This window comes from Biomphalaria glabrata, chromosome 1, assembly GCF_947242115.1.
Source record: "Biomphalaria glabrata chromosome 1, xgBioGlab47.1, whole genome shotgun sequence".
NCBI classification, from domain to species: domain Eukaryota; kingdom Metazoa; phylum Mollusca; class Gastropoda; family Planorbidae; genus Biomphalaria; species Biomphalaria glabrata.
In genome coordinates, this window is record NC_074711.1 from 16,034,457 (window position 1) to 16,052,694 (window position 18,238).

The following is an 18,238-nucleotide window of genomic DNA, read 5'->3' on the forward strand; positions in this document are numbered from 1 at the left end:
ATCCCGGGAAAGACTGGGATTTTATTGCGGGATCTTTAGGGCGCCTTTGAGTCCAAGCAGCTCTAATGGTTGCCTGGGTACCTAGTCGGGGAAAAGTAATGACAGTTTGGTCGTTGTGCTGGCCACATGACGTCCACGCTAATCGTGGGACACAGAGACAGATGACCTGTACATCATCTGTTCTATAGCTCGCATGATCTGAAAAGGGAACTTTAATTGCTTCTTTACTTCTTTAATGTTTCTTCTTCTTCTGTATCTATAATAAGGCTTGTCTTTGAGTCCAAAGATTAATCAGGAATGCAGTATATCCAATGGCTACGCAGCCCCAGCTGTGACCTACATATTTTGCCACGTCCAAGGCAATCATAACCATTATCCGACGGTGGTCGATTAAGATTTTCTTTTCACCGTCTGCGTCTGTTCCAGGCAGCGGATTTCCTTTTTGGTCTCAAATGTGTATCACGAGGCCTTTGTAAGTGACCTCCAGCTGTCTCGTTCTGAGGCCGCATGCAACCAGGTGCTCTCTTCTATGTCAGCTTTAATGAAATTATCAGGTACTATATTTTATACTTTCATTGATGATTATTAAATTGTACACAGACTTATTTAATGATAGGCTTCCTAGCAATAAGGGACACTTTTTATTCCATATGCTAGGTAGAATGCATAAAAGTGTTCCTTTAAAACATTGAGTGGGTTGCCTGAATCAGCCAGGAAAAACAATGACTTCGCAGGTCTCTAACTAACACGCAATATTACATTAACACTTTGAATAAGCGCAGGATGAACTTAATTCTATTCTCTTTGGGAAGAAATTGTTGTACTTTTTGAGAAATGATACTTTGACTCCAATATAAGCCAAAAAGTGTTTAAGACACAAAACAATAAGTACACATTTTAATACTTTTTTGTATCCTAGGGGGGGGGGGGGAATTTTTCTGGTCTACCTATCTAAAAGAAATGACATTGTCTGTTTCCCGTCCGCTGGGTCAAAAAAAGTGGTTGGTCATACAAGCTTTAATATTAAATATATTTGTCTCTTCAGGTAAATGGGCAGTATTTTCAGATACAACACCCACCACTTCACATTTCTCCTGTCTTTTTTTATTATTGCTTAACAAAAAGAAAAAGGTAAAACAAAAGAAACAATTCATTTTAAAAAATTAAAGAGACATTTATTTCTCAATTCTGTTGGGAAAAGAATAGGGTGAATGTTCTACAACATGGAATTACGAAATGTGTCTATATAACAAATGAAATGAATAAAAAAAAAAGGGGGAGGTAAGTTGCGTTTAGCAAAATGGCAGACGACGATGCCTCATCACGAAAATACACTAATTAAAATAATAAAAGTTTCAGATATTTTTATCTGTTTCTATCAGAGGAAGGTAAAGAGATTTGTTCAACGATGTCACAGGTTCTCACAACTAATTACAGGCTGAAATTAAACGCCATTTTTTTTGGGTTAATTTTCCGGGCACATTATTTCGTTTTCTTCTGCTTATCTCCCTTGCTCTCCGTGACGTCAATGTGGAGCAGCTTGTTCAGTTGGAGTCCCACGAGGCAGCCGATGAACGGGCCAACCCAGTACACGAAGAAGTGTTCCGGCAGGGCAGTGCCCTCACAGCCCAGGGTGTGTCCACTGGCCATGGCTGGGTTAAAATACATTCCAGTGAAGGAGAAGCCTAGAAGTGGACAAAATAAATGAATATAAGGGAGCGGGTAAATGAAAATAATTAAACAAGGGAATGAGTTTCTTGCAGATATTTTAAGAGTCTAGAGGACTCCACACGTAAACGGTGTTTTCATATTGAGGATAAGAAGATATTTAAAAATAATGTAGAAGGAAAGGGAAATAACCCCCACTGCGTACACCAGTTTCTCACTCTTACAAGTATTAGCCCTTCCTTTTTTTTTAAATCGACAGAGGCACGGTGGCTGAGCGGTAAAGCGCTTGGCTTATATCTTTACATCAGATAACCTATAGGTCGCAATGTCTAAAAGGGGAACTTTTTACAATCATGCACCTCAAAAAATAACAAACTATAAAGTGTTTCTCATTTTCCCTCCTATTGGGAATCATACAAGTCAGACGTAGCGAGGAGAGGGCAACAGGGACATGATAGTTCGGACGCCACCCACACGCAGAAAGGCGCCAAAAACATTAACATTTATTGTAGATATTTTAGTTAGGCAATACATTCTAGGGTTATTAGTATTATGTCATTACTAAATACGTTTTCTTTATAAGCCTATATTTCTATGTGATGTTCATGGAAAATGGGGCGGGGGCGCCATTAAAGTACCTTGCCCCCTCCCAGGCGCACTTTTTGCTCACTACGCCTCTGATACGAGTACCTCCTCTTCAAACATACATCACATGCTCTTCCGTTCAACATACATTAGGATCTCCCTCCAACATGCATGTGTACCTTCCTTCAATCAACCTGCCTCTCCGTCCTACAAAGATGTGCTACTTTCTACAGCAATACACACTTGATTCAATCGGATACCTTCACTAAGTTTCGAACCTTACCTAATGTGATCATAGTAGCGGCGTTGACATACTTGATCAGTTCGTCAACAATAGGAATGGCGGAGACCGTCTGCAAACCCAGCCACGTTTCTGACAAACAAGCCCCCAGCTCTAATAGGAAGCCCACCAGCAGGGCCACGTGAAGGTCACTCTCACATTCAGTTTCGTAATACCTCTGAAAGTTCAGGAATGACATTAAAAATTAAAACCTCATTTAAACACGAAAAAAAATCTAATTTCAATTTTGTTTCCTTACAATACAACAGATTTCTTTTTTTTTGTTTACTTTTTTAAAAAAGAAAGAAAATACAATTCTAATGGGAGAAACAAAAAAAAAGGTTTCAACCAAATCCCTGAAATAATATGTTTGGATCTTGGGCTTTCTTCAGTATGCTACACATTATTCCATTTTGTTAAAACCCATTACACATTTCTTCAGTATGTTACACATTATTCCATTGTTTTAAAACCCATTACATATTTCTTCAGTATGTTACACATTATTCCATTGTTTTAAAACCCATTACACATTTCTTCAGTATGTTACACATTATTCCATTGTTTTAAAACCCATTACACATTTCTTCAGTATGCTACACATTATTCCATTGTTTTAAAACCCATTACACATTTCTTCAGTATGCTACACATTATTCCATTGTTTTAAAACCCATTACACATTTCTTCAGTATGCTACACATTATTCCATTTTGTTAAAACCTATTACACGTTTCTTCTGTAGTTTCACAACAGTTTGAAATTACTAGACAAGTAAGTTTAAAAGATACTTAGCTAAACTAATTAGGTCTGGACTATATCAAACTCTACTCTATAATCCCGGAGATGTACTATCATATAAGCCTAGAATATATTTAGGTCTACAATACACTCCCGGAGATTCACTATCACATAAGCCTAGAATATAGTACTCAAAAGCTTTAAATATCCTTTCTGTCATGTAAGTCTAGAATGTACTTTTTACTTTGTAAGCCTCATTTTATCTCATCTGTCTCTTCACTGACATCGTAGTGGTGCTTTGACAGTTCTTAGTACCAAATCGCTCCACTATTTCCTGTCAGCAGCTGTTCTTACCAGGACATCAAGAGAGAGGCTGCTCTTTTCTTTCACGTTGTCCAGCCAGCTTTACTTTGGACGAACCTTTCTTGGTGCTCCCTCCACTGTACCTTGAAGAATGACTCTGATAGTGAGTCATGTCTTACAATAACGACCGAACCAGCTCAATTTTCATCTCTCCAAATTATTGAGGTGTTCCTCTTTTTAGCCAGCAAGATTATTGACTTGTAATTGTACAAACTCATTTGTCTTCTTTTTCTGGTATCTGATACCCAACAGTTTTCTGTAGCATTTACTCTGAAAGGTAAGTTCTTTCAGCCTCAACGTTGTGACCAGTTTAAACCGCCATATTGGAGTACAGTGACCACTAGCAAGAATAGATTTTTACTTTGAAGCTGATGTTATTTCCAGAATTTCCAGTCTCCTCATGACGGTGGATGTCCAGCTTAAAGGGGTTTTATTTCTTTTAGTGATTCTTCATCTCTTATGTATTAGGTATTTCAATAGGCAACTTCTTCTCATGTTTGGTCGTTTACATCTCACATTATCTCCACTACAAACTAGTACTTTGATTTTTTAGCACAGATTTTCATGTCAACTGCTATTTCTCCATTGAAGTCTAAATCATCTGTAAACCTGACATTGTCAAGCATGGTCAAGCTAGGACTGAATCCTTCTATATGGAATCATCATGTTGATGAAATTAATAAAAATGAAGCAAACATTAGGGTTGTCAAAAAGAATTGTTTACAAATCAAACAAAAACATAAAACTAAAATGTTATTTAACCTTAGTTAGGCCAATATTAGAATAGGCATCCTCTGTTTGGAATCTCTCAACTCAAAAAAACCCCCAAAGAAACTAGAATAAATACAAAATAGAGAGCAGTGAGACTTATAACAAAGGAATATTCAAATTTGATTAGATCAACACCATCAGTAAAATCACAAAATTTAGGGACACTTAAGGACAGAAGAATAAACAGTAAAGTGGCTATAATATATAAAACGCTAAACCAGAACTTACAAATAGAAAAACAAAACCTAATGAAATACCCAGAAATACACAAAGCTAAAAACACATTTCTTATTCCATACGCTAGTATAATTTGTACAACTGCTCCTTCTTCCCTAGTGCCATTAAAGAATGGAATATGGGTTGCCTGAATCAGCCAGAAAAACCAACGACTCAGCAGAGTTACTGACACATGAAATGCTTAGGACGTAATTATCTTCTTTTTTGTTTTGAAATAACGTTCGTAATAGACTGAGTAATACTTTGTCCACCATGTAAGTCTAGAACGTACTTTCTGCTGTGTAAATCTAGAGTAGAAATAGCAATGTTTTTCATAGACATTGACTTGGATCTCTTTCAGATAGAACGGTTTGTTCAGGCAGGCTTACAGGCTAGAGTTCGAAGAGACTTCGGTTCAACTCCTTTGACATTCACACGGCTATACACAATGCGTGTGTTTATTTGTTTTAAATTCTTATTTTAAGAGTATAGAAATAGATTGTATTGCTGTGTTTTAAACACGACCTCTCAAGGTAGATGGCGTACAATGATCATAGCTTCACCTTTCTGCCCAGAATGCAAATTCTGAGTCAATCCTACTCACCTCGTGATGGTCCTCTATCAGATCTAGAGACCAGATCAACTTTGCAAAGCGATAGGACGCGAGGCCGGCCAGAGACTGGACAAAGATCTTGAGGAGAGCCGTGGTTAGGGGGATCTCCTTGTGGAGCAACTGGTGCAAGGCCTTGACCGGGTTCTCACTGGACTCTCCGAATGTTCTGGAACACACGAAACACTGGATCACGATGACAATGGCGAACCACAAGCCCCCATAGTGCTAGAAGAAATGTGGAAAAGTTTATGTGTCGTTATGAATTGAAACTCATTTAGCTGAAAATGGATCTACAACATACTTACATTCTTACAAACGGCTATGTCTCTTATATGATTAAAACATATTTCTTTTCTTTATTGAATACAATATTTTAATTAACAATTAACAGATATGGGATAAATTGTTTTGAGAAATGAATTCTCATTAATGAAATATAAATAATTATGTTCTATTTTTAGGAAAGCTACATTGGATGGCATAATTTAATTCAAGATATTTATCTTTTATATTTTAAGTTTTTATACTAGTCTAAATATTAAATTAAATTAATATTTTACTGTAATCACTATATATCCTTCTGAGATGTTGGCTTTGGATAGGTCATGACCCTCATAGGCCTGAATCCTACATCACAAGACAAGCCCTCATCTGGAACCCTCATGGAAAGAAGAAGAGGACACGGCCCAGAAATAAGCGACGGCAAGCTTTGGATACTGATGGGCAAGCAGATGGGCAAACAGATGGGCAAACAGATGGGCAAACAGATTGGCAAGCAGATGGGTAAACAGATTGGCAAGCAGATGGGCAAACAGATGGGCAAACAGATGGGTAAACAGATTGGCAAGCAGATGGGCAAACAGATGGGCAAACAGATGGGCAAACAGATGGGTAAACAGATTGGCAAGCAGATGGGCAAACAGATGGGCAAACAGATGGGCAAACAGATGGGCAAACAGATGGGCAAACAGATGGGCAAACAGATGGGCAAGCAGATGGGCAAGCAGATGGGCAAACAGATTGGCAAGCAGATGGGCAAACAGATGGGCAAACAGATTGGCAAGCAGATGGGCAAGCAGATGGGCAAACAGATGGGCAAACAGATGGGTAAACAGATGGGCAAACAGATGGGCAAACAGATGGGCAAACAGATGGGCAAACAGATTGGCAAGCAGATGGGCAAGCAGTGGTGGTCTGTTGGAGACTTTCAGAAGCGAGAAAGCAGAGATGACATGATTGTATTTTTAATATGAAATAATATTTAAAAAAAAAATAATGCGGGCCACATCCGGCCCGTCACGCGATGCTATCTGGTACCGCGATACATGTACCTATAGTGCATAATGAAGCCGCTGAGTATTAATTCGATTGAGCTCGGCGATTTTCAGGCCAGATGAGGCCCATTGGACGGGCTGGAAACTTGTATGCCCCTCAAGAGCGATAAGGGTCTCATTGGCTTAAGGCTACCAACTTGAATATAAGTTTATAGACAACTGTCCAGTGAAAAGAGACGTTAGTGAAGATCAGAATCTTATCTAGCCGGTCAAGAAAGACTAACATGTGTGCACAAACACGCGCGCACAAACACGTGCACAAACACGCGTACACAAACACGCGTACACAAACACGCGTACACAAACACGTGCACACAAACAAGCGCACACAAACACGCGTACACAAACACGCGTACACAAACACGCGTACACAAACACGCGTACACAAACAAGCGTACACAAACAAGCGTACACAAATACGCGTACACAAACAAGCGTACACAAACACGCGTACACAAACACGCGTACACAAACAAGCGTACACAAACACGCGTACACAAACAAGCGTACACAAACAAGCGTACACAAACACGCGTACACAAACAAGCGTACACAAACACGCGTACACAAACACGCGTACACAAACACGCGTACACAAACACGCGTACACAAACACGCGTACACAAACAAGCGTACACAAACAAGCGCACACAAACACGCGTACACAAACACGCGTACACAAACAAGCGTACACAAACAAGCGCACACAAACACGCGTACACAAACACGCGTACACAAACACGCGTGCACAAACACGCGTACACAAACACGCGTACACAAACACGCGTACACAAACACGCGTACACAAACAAGCGTACACAAACATGCCTACACAAACACGCGCGCACAAACAAACGCACACAAACACGCGTACACAAACAAACGCACTCAAACACGTGTGCAAAAACACGTGTACACAAACACGCGTACACAAACACGCGTACACAAACACGCGCGCTCAAACACGTGTACACAAACAAGCGCACAAAAACACGCGCACACAAAGAAGCGCACACAAACACGTGGACACAAACAAGCGCACAAAAACACGCGCACAAAAACACGCGCACACAACACGTGGACACAAACAAGCGCACAAAAACACGCGCACACAAAGAAGCGCACACAAACACGTGGACACAAACAAGCGCACAAAAACACGCGCACACAAAGAAGCGCACACAAACACGTGGACACAAACAAGCGCACAAAAACACGCGCACACAAAGAAGCGCACACAAACACGCGCACACAAACAAGCGCACACAAACACGAGTACTCAAACACGCGCGCACAAACACGCGCACACAAACACGCGTACTCAAACACGCGTACACAAACATGCACACACAAACACGCGTACACAAACACGCGCGCACAAACACGTGTACATACACACGCGCACACAAACACACGCACACAAACACACGCTCACATTCAAAGTGTTAACAATCTTTGACTTCATGCCCACCCACCTGATTATGAATAAACTGTTTGATATGTGATGCTATAGTTGACACACTTGGCGAGACACTTTGTGTCGGGACACATTTGTTGAGACACTACACATTTTAGGGAGACTTTTTTTTCAAATACAATTGAAATCTATTTCTCCTTTTTCGTTTTTTTTATTTATTTAATCAGGAGAAAGAATCGTGTTGATCGATGTACAATGTATTAATATCCAATATTACAACCTTCAACAAACAAAAATTACTTTAAAAAAAAGACAAAATTTATTTATGTCGAGTAAACTTGCAACGATTATTTTAAATCAATCATGTAAGTAACTTTTAATTGTGAGATTAAGGAGCTATATCAAAATATGTAAAGTCAGTGTTAGTATTTTGTCATCTTATTGGTAATTTTGGTTGACTTTTATTTTAGATGGTACATATTAGTATAAGCGTAATGATAACTAGACAATTACGACTCCACATCATATGAAATCTTCCGTGTTAACAAAAGAGTTCCCATTCGCGCTTTGATATAAGCGAGGGTAAAAGAAAGTTTGCTCAAATCTGAGTCTGAACTCGAGCCTCCGTGATTGACATTTTTACAGTGTATTGTTAGTTTAACATTTTTACAGTGTATTGTTAGTTTAACATTTTTACAGTGTATTGTTAGTTTAACATTTTTACAGTGTATTGTTAGTTTAACATTTTTACAGTGTATTGTTAGTTTAACATTTTTACAGTGTATTGTTAGTTTAACATTTTTACAGTGTATTGTTAGTTTAACATTTTTACAGTGTATTGTTAGTTTAACATTTTTACAGTGTATTGTTAGTTTAACATTTTTACAGTGTACTGTGAGTTTAAAATTTTTTAACGATCCAGTGAATTCACTGGGACGCCCGTCGCCGGTTTAGTTCATTTTCCATATGTTTAAAAAAAATAATTACGACTAATAATTATCTAATTAGTTAATAATTTTTATTGATTCTTGTGTTATCATCAACAAAGTTTCAGCTTGATCCGAGACTAGAAAGTGGGTAAAACTAACGTGTAGAGGGCTTTGACCAGAGAGACGGAGCGACTTGATATAAGCTCAGTAAAAAGTAGATGTATTTAAAAACTAAAACCTGTTTGTAACTTCAAGCACAGGAGACTAAAAAATAGACTGCGTCGATATCCAGAACGAAAACGTCAATAGAGAAATCATATTTTCATTAGCGCTTTAGTTGTTGAGATCTAAACATGACAGACAGATAAATAGACTGCACAAAATCAATAACGGCTGTTCTATGCGAGAGCCGCAAAAATTTGCGAGGATTCCAAATTTCCATAATTCCTATTTGCCTTGTCTTTGAATGTTAATGAATTTATTTTCGTCCTTTCCAAAGCTCGTTTTATGCCATTCCACTAGTGAACAGAGACCCTTTGTTTAGATCAGCACTTTCAGAAGTCCTGGGACTAGTTAATTGGAAGCCAATATCCGGTGTCATCTTCAGAAACAAACTTCAAGCCAAACAGTGCGATGGTAAAGACAAATAAAAATAAAACCAATTATTCAGAAATCTAACCGTGTTCAGTCGCTCGAAAATCAACCAAACAAAAATTATTTTTAGTTATTTGTGTGTGAGAGAGAGAATAAGAGAGTGAGTGAGAGAGAGAGAATGTGAGAATAATAGATTGTACAACAGAAAAAGAAGGGTAACTATTATTGACTTATGTGGTAACTTACTTTATTTGTGATAATTTATTTTTAAAAGGCTTACATCAACTCACTCTAACAGTTTGTCCTTCATTCTATCTGTCTGGTAAAAAGTTTGAATACGTTATTTATCCCACACCCATCGTTGGGTCAAGTTGAAACTACACACATTTATTGGTGTGGACAATGTGGACAATACATGAATCAATAAAAAAAAAGTAATCAATTAGTCATTTAATTATTGGTTATGAATTATTTTTGTTTGATATCGAAAAAGGGAAATACCTTTTTACAATCTTGAGTGATACAGTTGTAAGTGCTGAGTTTTTTAAACTATTTTTTCTAATTTGTTTGTTTTTTTAATAGCTGTTGCATGAGAGCTACATTATGTATTCGTTTTATATTATTTGTAAGAAATATGTAAACATGTTCTAAAGAGAACAAAAAAATGATACTGTCAACTAATTTTTTATAGGATTAATTTTTTTTAATTAAATGCGTACATCCATTTTAAGAAACTGTTCTTACATACATACAAGTTTAAAAGTTATGTTATGAATGACCAACGTACAGGTAATAAATGCACACTCCAGTTTGCAGCCTTCTACTTTTACTTTGACCAGCTCTTAACAACAAGGACACAACAGACTTATAGCCACCCCCCCCCCCTCTTGTACTCTTGTCTAAGACATTTTTATTTCCTTCTGGAAGTTTTCAAAGATTTGACGTTTGCTTTAATCATTAGTACTAGATCTTAGAGTTGTCTATTGGTTACTTCTCTACCTAGCCATTCATATCAATCTCTCTCTCTTTATTTCTCTCAATCTTCTTTTTCTTTTTCTCTTTATTTTCTCTTTTCCTCTAGCCTTACCTCTCTCATAATGTACATAATGTTCTTTTTTTTTTCCTTCATTCTCTCTCTCTCTCTCACACACACTCTCTTTCTCTGTGTGTGAGTGTGTGTGTTACTTTTCTGTTTGGCGCTGTTCCTTGCATGAAAATATACATGTCTTTTGGTGTAAAGTTGACTTTCTGCCAGACTTGAGTTTTCCCGCCATAAATATCACATCCCTGTAGACTGTCTTCACGGGAGAGAACTCTGAAGGATTTAGTCACTGTTTGAACAGAATCCCTGTCCCCACTTTCTTCCATTTTGTTTCCCCCTTTCAAGCTTTCTGTTCCACCTTCGTCCTCCCTCACCCTCCCAACTCCTATATCAAGAAGAAATTTAAACAGAAAATATCTTATTAAATGACGTCATTTGTGCCTCATTGACGTCATTGGGAAAACCCGAAAATATATGCTTTTTTTGTATAACAATAGGTGCCGGTCCTTAGTGATGAATTGCCTAACTTTTAATTACTATTAAATTAATAATAAACGTTAAAATTAGATGAAAAGCATTTTTTTTCCCACATTGAAAACGGTGCCGGTACGCCGTACCGGTGCGTACCGTCAAAAAAAAAAACACTGTATATATTCAAACCCCGCCTTTTCATCCCCTGCAGTCTCGAGTCTATAATGAAGAAAACAAGAGACGACGGACACAACATTAAAGTCAGCCAGCTCATGTTGAGAGATCATGCTTACCTTTAGGACGAAATTGTTCTCAAAGAAGTAAGCACACGTTTCCATTGTAGAGACAAAGTCCATTGCCAACCCTCGAATGGAAGGAGGCAAAAAGGCAGCCGAGAGGGCCCTCAAGATGACTCCAGTGGCCATGTTGATTGTGAAGTAGAGAATGGACGCCATGTAAGGCTCCAGGAACTCCTGGGTCGGCTCATGGCCAGTGAACAAGGAGTACAGCCCTCTCCAACCGTCGGCTGAAATAAAAGTTGCCGTAGATTAGTTTAATATGAAAGAAAATGGATTCATGGAACCAAAAACAAAGATGAATTTCATAATAAAAACCCAGAATAACCTACAACTACATAAATTAGCATACTGCTATGTTTATTAGCATACTGTCATGTGTTATAGCATGCAGGTTTAGTATGCTTGTGATTGCCGGAAGTGGTAATTGAAATAAGCACCCACTGTATATAAAATGCTTCAAATGGCATGCCTCTCAAATAGCCTTTGACAGCCAGTCCAGCTCCTGGACTTAACGTGTGGCTCAGAAATTGGACTCTGGGGAACTGTTTATCAGCAACAGGAGAAGTGGCAAAGGAGAGTTACTGGCGCCTAAACTAGAAAGCCTTGGGCAAAAGGGGATCGTTAGCCTTGGCTTGCTACCTACGTAGAAGAAGTGAAACTCTTATTTCAAACCTCTGCGGACTTGCAGCTATACCCAAACATGGGAAAGACTTCGGGAGTCAACCCTGAGGAAATATCAGAAGCCAGCGATACTTTTGGCAGTTTAAAGCGCTACACCCTGGCAGAGCCTGCCATGCCGCTGATCCCAAACTTTATCGATTTCTTTAGATAGATTAGATGCGAACATAGGGGGAACTGCTGTGTGGGCGACATCATTCCGACCATAGCTAATGCCAAGACATTCATCTCATTTCCCTGAGATGACCCATAGTCATTTTGCGACTGAATGAGGCTTTATAAGGAGGAGATCTATATAAGAAGGAGGCCTATATATCTTATAAGGCAATGTCATCGATTCCAAGATTAAGTAAAAGTGAAATGACCGCACAAACCCAGTTGCGACCTGCATATTTTGCCAATACTAATGCAGCCGTTGTCCGCCGGGGTCTGTTTAAGTTGTCTTTTTGTCTTCTGCGCCTGTCTTCGGCAAGGACTTTTTTTTTCTTTTTTTCTTTTGGGTATCAAATATGTGTCCCTCGACTTTCTTGAGAGCTGTCTCTTTCGGGGACCATCTGATGTCAGCTGCTTTGCTTTATACCAGTGATGGCGAAATGGCGCCTGTTTTTATCTTTACAAGCATACAGCTACGTGAATTAGCATACTGTTATATGTGATCCCATTCAAATGATTCATCACCTGTGTTAACACATCTACGCAAAGTAAAATTGTCTGTGTACATCACTTGTAAACTCTGTAATGTTTTATGCTTGCAATGAAGTAAGAAGATGAATGAAAGATTTTAGCAACATTTATTACATTTCGACTTCATTTAAATATGGTACAATATGTTTAGAGTGTTTATAACTAACATCAATTAACAAACTCCAAATAATGAAGCATTTGCCATACCAGTGGCATGGGATATGTGGCTGAGGGGCTAACTGGTATAAACCAGTTAGCTACCAATAAATAGGGCACAGGTTCGAATCCCAAACTAAGCAGAGTTGTGTTGGATGAGCGCCTGAAGGTAGCACGGAAGCACATCTTCCAGATATCCAACACATACACAAAACTCTACAAGAGATGGGGCCATAGCGAGCTGAGTCTGATACAAAGTGAAGGAGTGGCAATACAAAATGGAAAAAAAATGATCGCCATTTAAAATAGAAGAGGACATTGGCGTCAAGGGTGCGACAGGTTTTAATCTCCTTTAGAGAACTCTTGGTTGATGAGGACACTTGAAAAATAGCCAAGGCACACACACACACGCACACATAAGTTCAATTCACAAAGAGATATAGATGTAGTGCGTTCTCATTGCCGCCCACACCAACAGTTTACAGCTCTCATTGTATCACCCTTTGAAAAGAACCAGACGATGACTTTTAAAAATGGCAGTGGAAGGAGGGGCAGAGGGGAGGGGAGGAGAACTAGAGGAGCATCGACTACTAAAAAATGTCTCCAGGGGACCAAACACGTGATTAGTCTACTTAACTCTTCCGAGAAGCGTTAACATGGATTGTTCTCCCTTGTACTCACATCGGCAATTTATTCCCGGTTGCTCCCCTTGTTTTCAACTTTTTTTTGTCATTGTCGTTGCTGTCACTAGTTTGGTTAGTCCATGATCCACCACACGTTAACACGCACACGCACACACACACTGGTTAACACATACACAAACACTATCGAAACACATGTTCTTCATCTCTTTCACATTTTTGTTTCCTTCGTTCTTGTCCTTATTTCGCTCTGTCTCTCTACCTCTATCTTTTTAACATGTAGGCCTTCTTATCTTATCTTATATAATACAGACGTTACTTCAAAAAAAGATGATTACGTCCTACGCGTCATGCATTCAGTCATGCATATTAACCAATGACCTAAATTCTGCCAGGTCACTGGTTTTCCTGGCTAGCTCAGGCAACCCATTCCATGCTCTAATAGCACTAGGGAAGAAGGAGTATTTGTACAAATTTGTCCTAGCATATGGGACGAGGAATGTGCCTTTATCTTTGTGTCTTTCTGAGTATTTTATTAAATTTTGTTTTTGTATTTGAAGATTATGGTTCATATATATCAACCCACACGCACAAATGTACCGTATCAATATATGTATTTGTCTATCTGTTTATTTGTCTAACTATCTATCTGTCTTTATAACTTTCTCTCGACCTGTCTAAGTATCGACCTTTGACTTACGTACATATTATTGTTTTCACTGAGCCACTTTAAAACAAACGTTACTGGCATTGTGCAATAACTTTCTTTTTGAAGACTGCGATCAGCTTCTGCTTGCCAGTAAGTTGAGACGGTACTTTGTGAGTATGTATGTGTTAAAATGTGTGTGTGGTGTGTGTGGTTGTGAGTGTGTGTAATGCATATAAATTAAAAACAAAACATCAACACGTGGGCGTTCTAATAATTCCCCTTTAAATATTTCAGTCTCAAACTACAAATCCGAGAACGGATTTAGTCAATTGTTGATAATTGTCTCAATGGGGACTTGACATTTCCTACATAAGAAAACTGTGACGTCTGATTCATAGTCGTCTGTCTTTACATTGAATGAACTATTTCTTGTTCAACATCACGAACCATACGTAATGAATTAATTACAGGTTCGGCTGCTGGGTCGTTTTTAGTTCACAGACACACAATTGTCTGATATCTATGCTTGAAAACTGGTACTGGGTCGCTGCCAGCCGATATGTTCGAGGTTTGTTGTTCGAGTCCTCGTCAGGTCACAGAACGTACATAATCTAGCAATAAATTTGTAAAAAAAAATATTTTTTTTACAAAATATCTAAAACTGTTTGCATAAATCTGTTCAAACTATGGTCAATTCCTATCTTCCTTACTAAATAGCCTCCTGTGTTTGTTACTATTAATAGTGAATAGTTGTAAAAATGGTGTATTTTTATGAAAAAACTGCTTGCATAGTTGATTTTTTAAATAAAATTTTTCACTTGCAGAAAAGAAAAAAGTAGCCGTTGCATCAGAACTTTGAAAGGTCTAAAATATCTAGTTTTAAATCATACCCTTACTAACCCTAGCCCTTACTGACCCTAACCCTTACTAACCCTAACCCTGAATAGTACTTGATCACATTATATACAAGTTCGTGACCTAGATGTAATAGGAATAGTAAGCTCTAAACTACTTGTGTAAGAGTCCTGAAAGAAGGAAACCATTATACCACGCCCACTACACGGTCTCATCAAAATAACAGGAGCATATGGAACCTTTTTAGGTTGATTAATTTTTCAGCGCCAGTCTGCCAGATTTAACCCTAGACACTTAAACCCCCTTGCTTGTGTGTTACTATGTTGACGCCGAAAACATTGACCAATGCATAACCTAATCAGTGTTGGAAGCAGTATTTGTCAAGCTTTTTATTTCATGGTCTCCCCTCCCAGCAAGCTAAGGAGTCTGGGGAAGCTCTGTCTAGATTCCTATTCATCCTAGTAAAATGAGTGCATGTCAAAGAAAAAACAAAAAGCTGCTGAATCAAGAAGACGGCACGGTGGACTTAAATACTTCAATTGTCGTGTTAAACACATTTGAGACTCATGGTGCGCAAGTAGAGGCTTGAAATGGGCTCGATTACAATAGTAAGCCGATCGTAAGAAATGTAACAATTCTGATATGAAAAAAAATGGGTGGAATCGAGTTGTGATTTGTTGTAGTCTCTTAAAACTCTAGAAATACGGACTGACGTAGAATTTATTTTTAAATATGTATATAATCATTTGATTCAGAAATAAGAGAAATGTCAATTTAAAAGATCAGATTTTTTAAAGTTTTTTCTTCACTATCGTAGTTAGTTTATTCATATGAACAAAATGACTTTTTATTTTGAGGTGTTCATTGTACACGTACAGACACATATGCACACATATGAACACACATGAACACACAGACACACCTGCTTGCAGAGGATTTTGAAACTTTTAAACTGATTGGGAAGTACGTTGTGTAATTTAATAGATGGAATATTACCTCCCCTGTATCTAATACTAGGTCCCAGATAAGTAATATGAGGTCCCATATAACTAATATAAGGTCCCCTATAACTAATATAAGGTCCCCTATAACTAATATAATATAAGGTCCCCTATAACTAATATAAGGTCCCCCATAACTAATATGAGGTCCCCTATAACTAATATGAGGTCCCCTGTAACTAATATAAGGTCCCCTATATCTAATATAAGGTCCCCTAGAACTAATATGAGGTCTCCTGTAACAAATATTAGGTTTCCTATATCTAATATGAGGTCCCCTATAACTAATATGAGGTCCCCTGTAACTAATATAAGGTTCCCTATATCTAATATAAGGTCCCCTAGAACTAATATGAGGTCTCCTGTAACAAATATTAGGTTTCCTATATCTAATATGAGGTCCCCTATAACTAATATGAGGTCCCCTATAACTAATATGAGGTCCCCTGTAACTAATATAAGGTTCCCTATATCTAATATAAGGTCCCCTAGAACTAATATGAGGTCTCCTGTAACAAATATTAGGTTTCCTATATCTAATATGAGGTCCTCTATACCTTAGACTTTACACGAGCGATATGACGAACTATTTGGGGACTACATCACAAGTTAATCACATTTATATGCCTTTTGTTTCAACTCCCTATATGTTCTATATGTTATATGTGTTACTATACGTTGCCTAACTTAAACGAAGGCCTATATTCGATTTATTAGTTGTATTAAAGAATCATTTCAAATACCATATTAGATTAATGTGGTAATAGAAAGTTTTGACCAAGCAGTAATGCGGGATCGTGAGTGCAAGTCTTGTCACCAGAACAACTGGCCTATGCCACCAGAACAACTGGCCTAGGTCACCAGAACAACTGGCCTGAGCTATAATGAAGCTTTTTAAAAAATGAGAGAAAATAATATACTTTAGACAAATTTTAAGCCATATGGGAATTATATTCTTTCTTTGTGTCAATGTCAATCAGCTGGCCTTAAAACACCCTCGTCAATCTTTCGAAATATCAGCCCCATGGGTTGCTAAGTCTGAAAGGGCTTAAACCGATATCGGAAAACGATTAAAACACAGAGAACAACACGAAGAGATGAGAGACTATAAAATTGTGTTTTTTTTTTATTTAAAACTATCAATTGCGCTTTTTTAAAAAATATTTTGATATTATTTATGCCATAAGTCAATGTTTTGTAATGTAGCTACTGCCCATATAAAAAGTGATGCACACGTGTACAGTTAAAACAAACTTTTTACAAAGCATAAATAACACTCTGTCTGTCTGTCTATCTGTCTGTCCGTCTAGTACAAAGTTTATACACGTTTTATCTCCCCTTCCGATTCTCGGATCAAGCTAAAACTTTGCAAAATTATATTACAGTCGATGACAATAAATATACATCAATAAAAATAAAATAACCAATTAGTTAATCAATCAGGGGTACTTATTTAATTTTGTTTTATATAAAAGGGAACTTGTTATCTAGTATGCAAGAAGCGATCAATTAGCGAACATGAGACATTCAAGAGATCACTCCACTTTAAGAAATTTGGACCACGAAGATGTAACAATGATTAGTAACACCTTAGACCACAACAATGAAAAAATGACCTAGATAAAAACTGTGGCCTAAATACAGACTAACTGATTAAATTAATAACACAGATGTGTAGACCTACACAGTGATAGATAATACTAAGAGTCAAACTGTATGTTTTGCCTTACCTTGCATGTTACCTGTTTAGATTACCAGCACATCAGTATCACACACACACACACACATTTACTCGTACACACGCGCATGGTACCTTTGTCTCACCTGCGAGTCTGAGAGAGGGTAAGATGTAGGCTACACACGGTACTAGATCACAGATGGTGCTATGTGTTGCCGATGGAGAACCTCATCTTCAAGTGTATCTCCATCGTAGAGGTGACTTTGTCAAAACTGGGAAACAGAGTAGACCTAATACATGTTCTGGAATCACTTGCCTGGGCCACCAGAGCAATTTGCCTAGGCCGCCAGAACAACTTGCCTAGACCACCAGAACAACTTGCCTAGGCCACCAGAATAATTGGCCTGGGCCACCAGAACAACTTGCCTAGACCACCAGAGCAACTTGCCTAGGCCACCAGAACAACTTGCCTAGGCCACCAGAATAACTGGCCTAGGCCACCTGAACAACTGGCCTAGGTCACTAGAATAATTGGCCTAGGTCACCAGAACAACAGGCCTAAGCCGTGATGAA

General features: G+C 38.2%; 1 protein-coding gene across 1 annotated transcript; it reads right to left on the reverse strand.

Moving 5' to 3' along the window:
• Positions 1-1,153: 1,153 nt before the first annotated feature.
• On the reverse strand, positions 1,154-17,824 carry LOC106064727 (aquaporin-11-like). Its single transcript, XM_013223337.2, has 5 exons — positions 17,718-17,824; positions 11,318-11,550; positions 5,229-5,462; positions 2,537-2,711; positions 1,154-1,685 (listed from the first exon to the last, which is right to left on the reverse strand). Exons 1-5 carry the CDS (start codon positions 17,722-17,724, stop codon positions 1,483-1,485), a joined length of 852 nt encoding a protein of 283 aa, XP_013078791.1. The 5' UTR covers positions 17,725-17,824; the 3' UTR covers positions 1,154-1,482.
• Between the last annotated feature and the right edge of the window lie 414 nt (positions 17,825-18,238).

Excerpts from the sequence above, each read along its gene's own strand:
- LOC106064727 (XM_013223337.2), bottom strand. Across the intron at positions 5,463-11,317 it reads AGAACAATTTCGTCCTAAAG|CACTATGGGGGCTTGTGGTT; the intron begins GTAAGCATGATC and ends CATTTCTTCTAG. Across the intron at positions 1,686-2,536 it reads CGCTACTATGATCACATTAG|GCTTCTCCTTCACTGGAATG; the intron begins GTAAGGTTCGAA and ends GTCCACTTCTAG.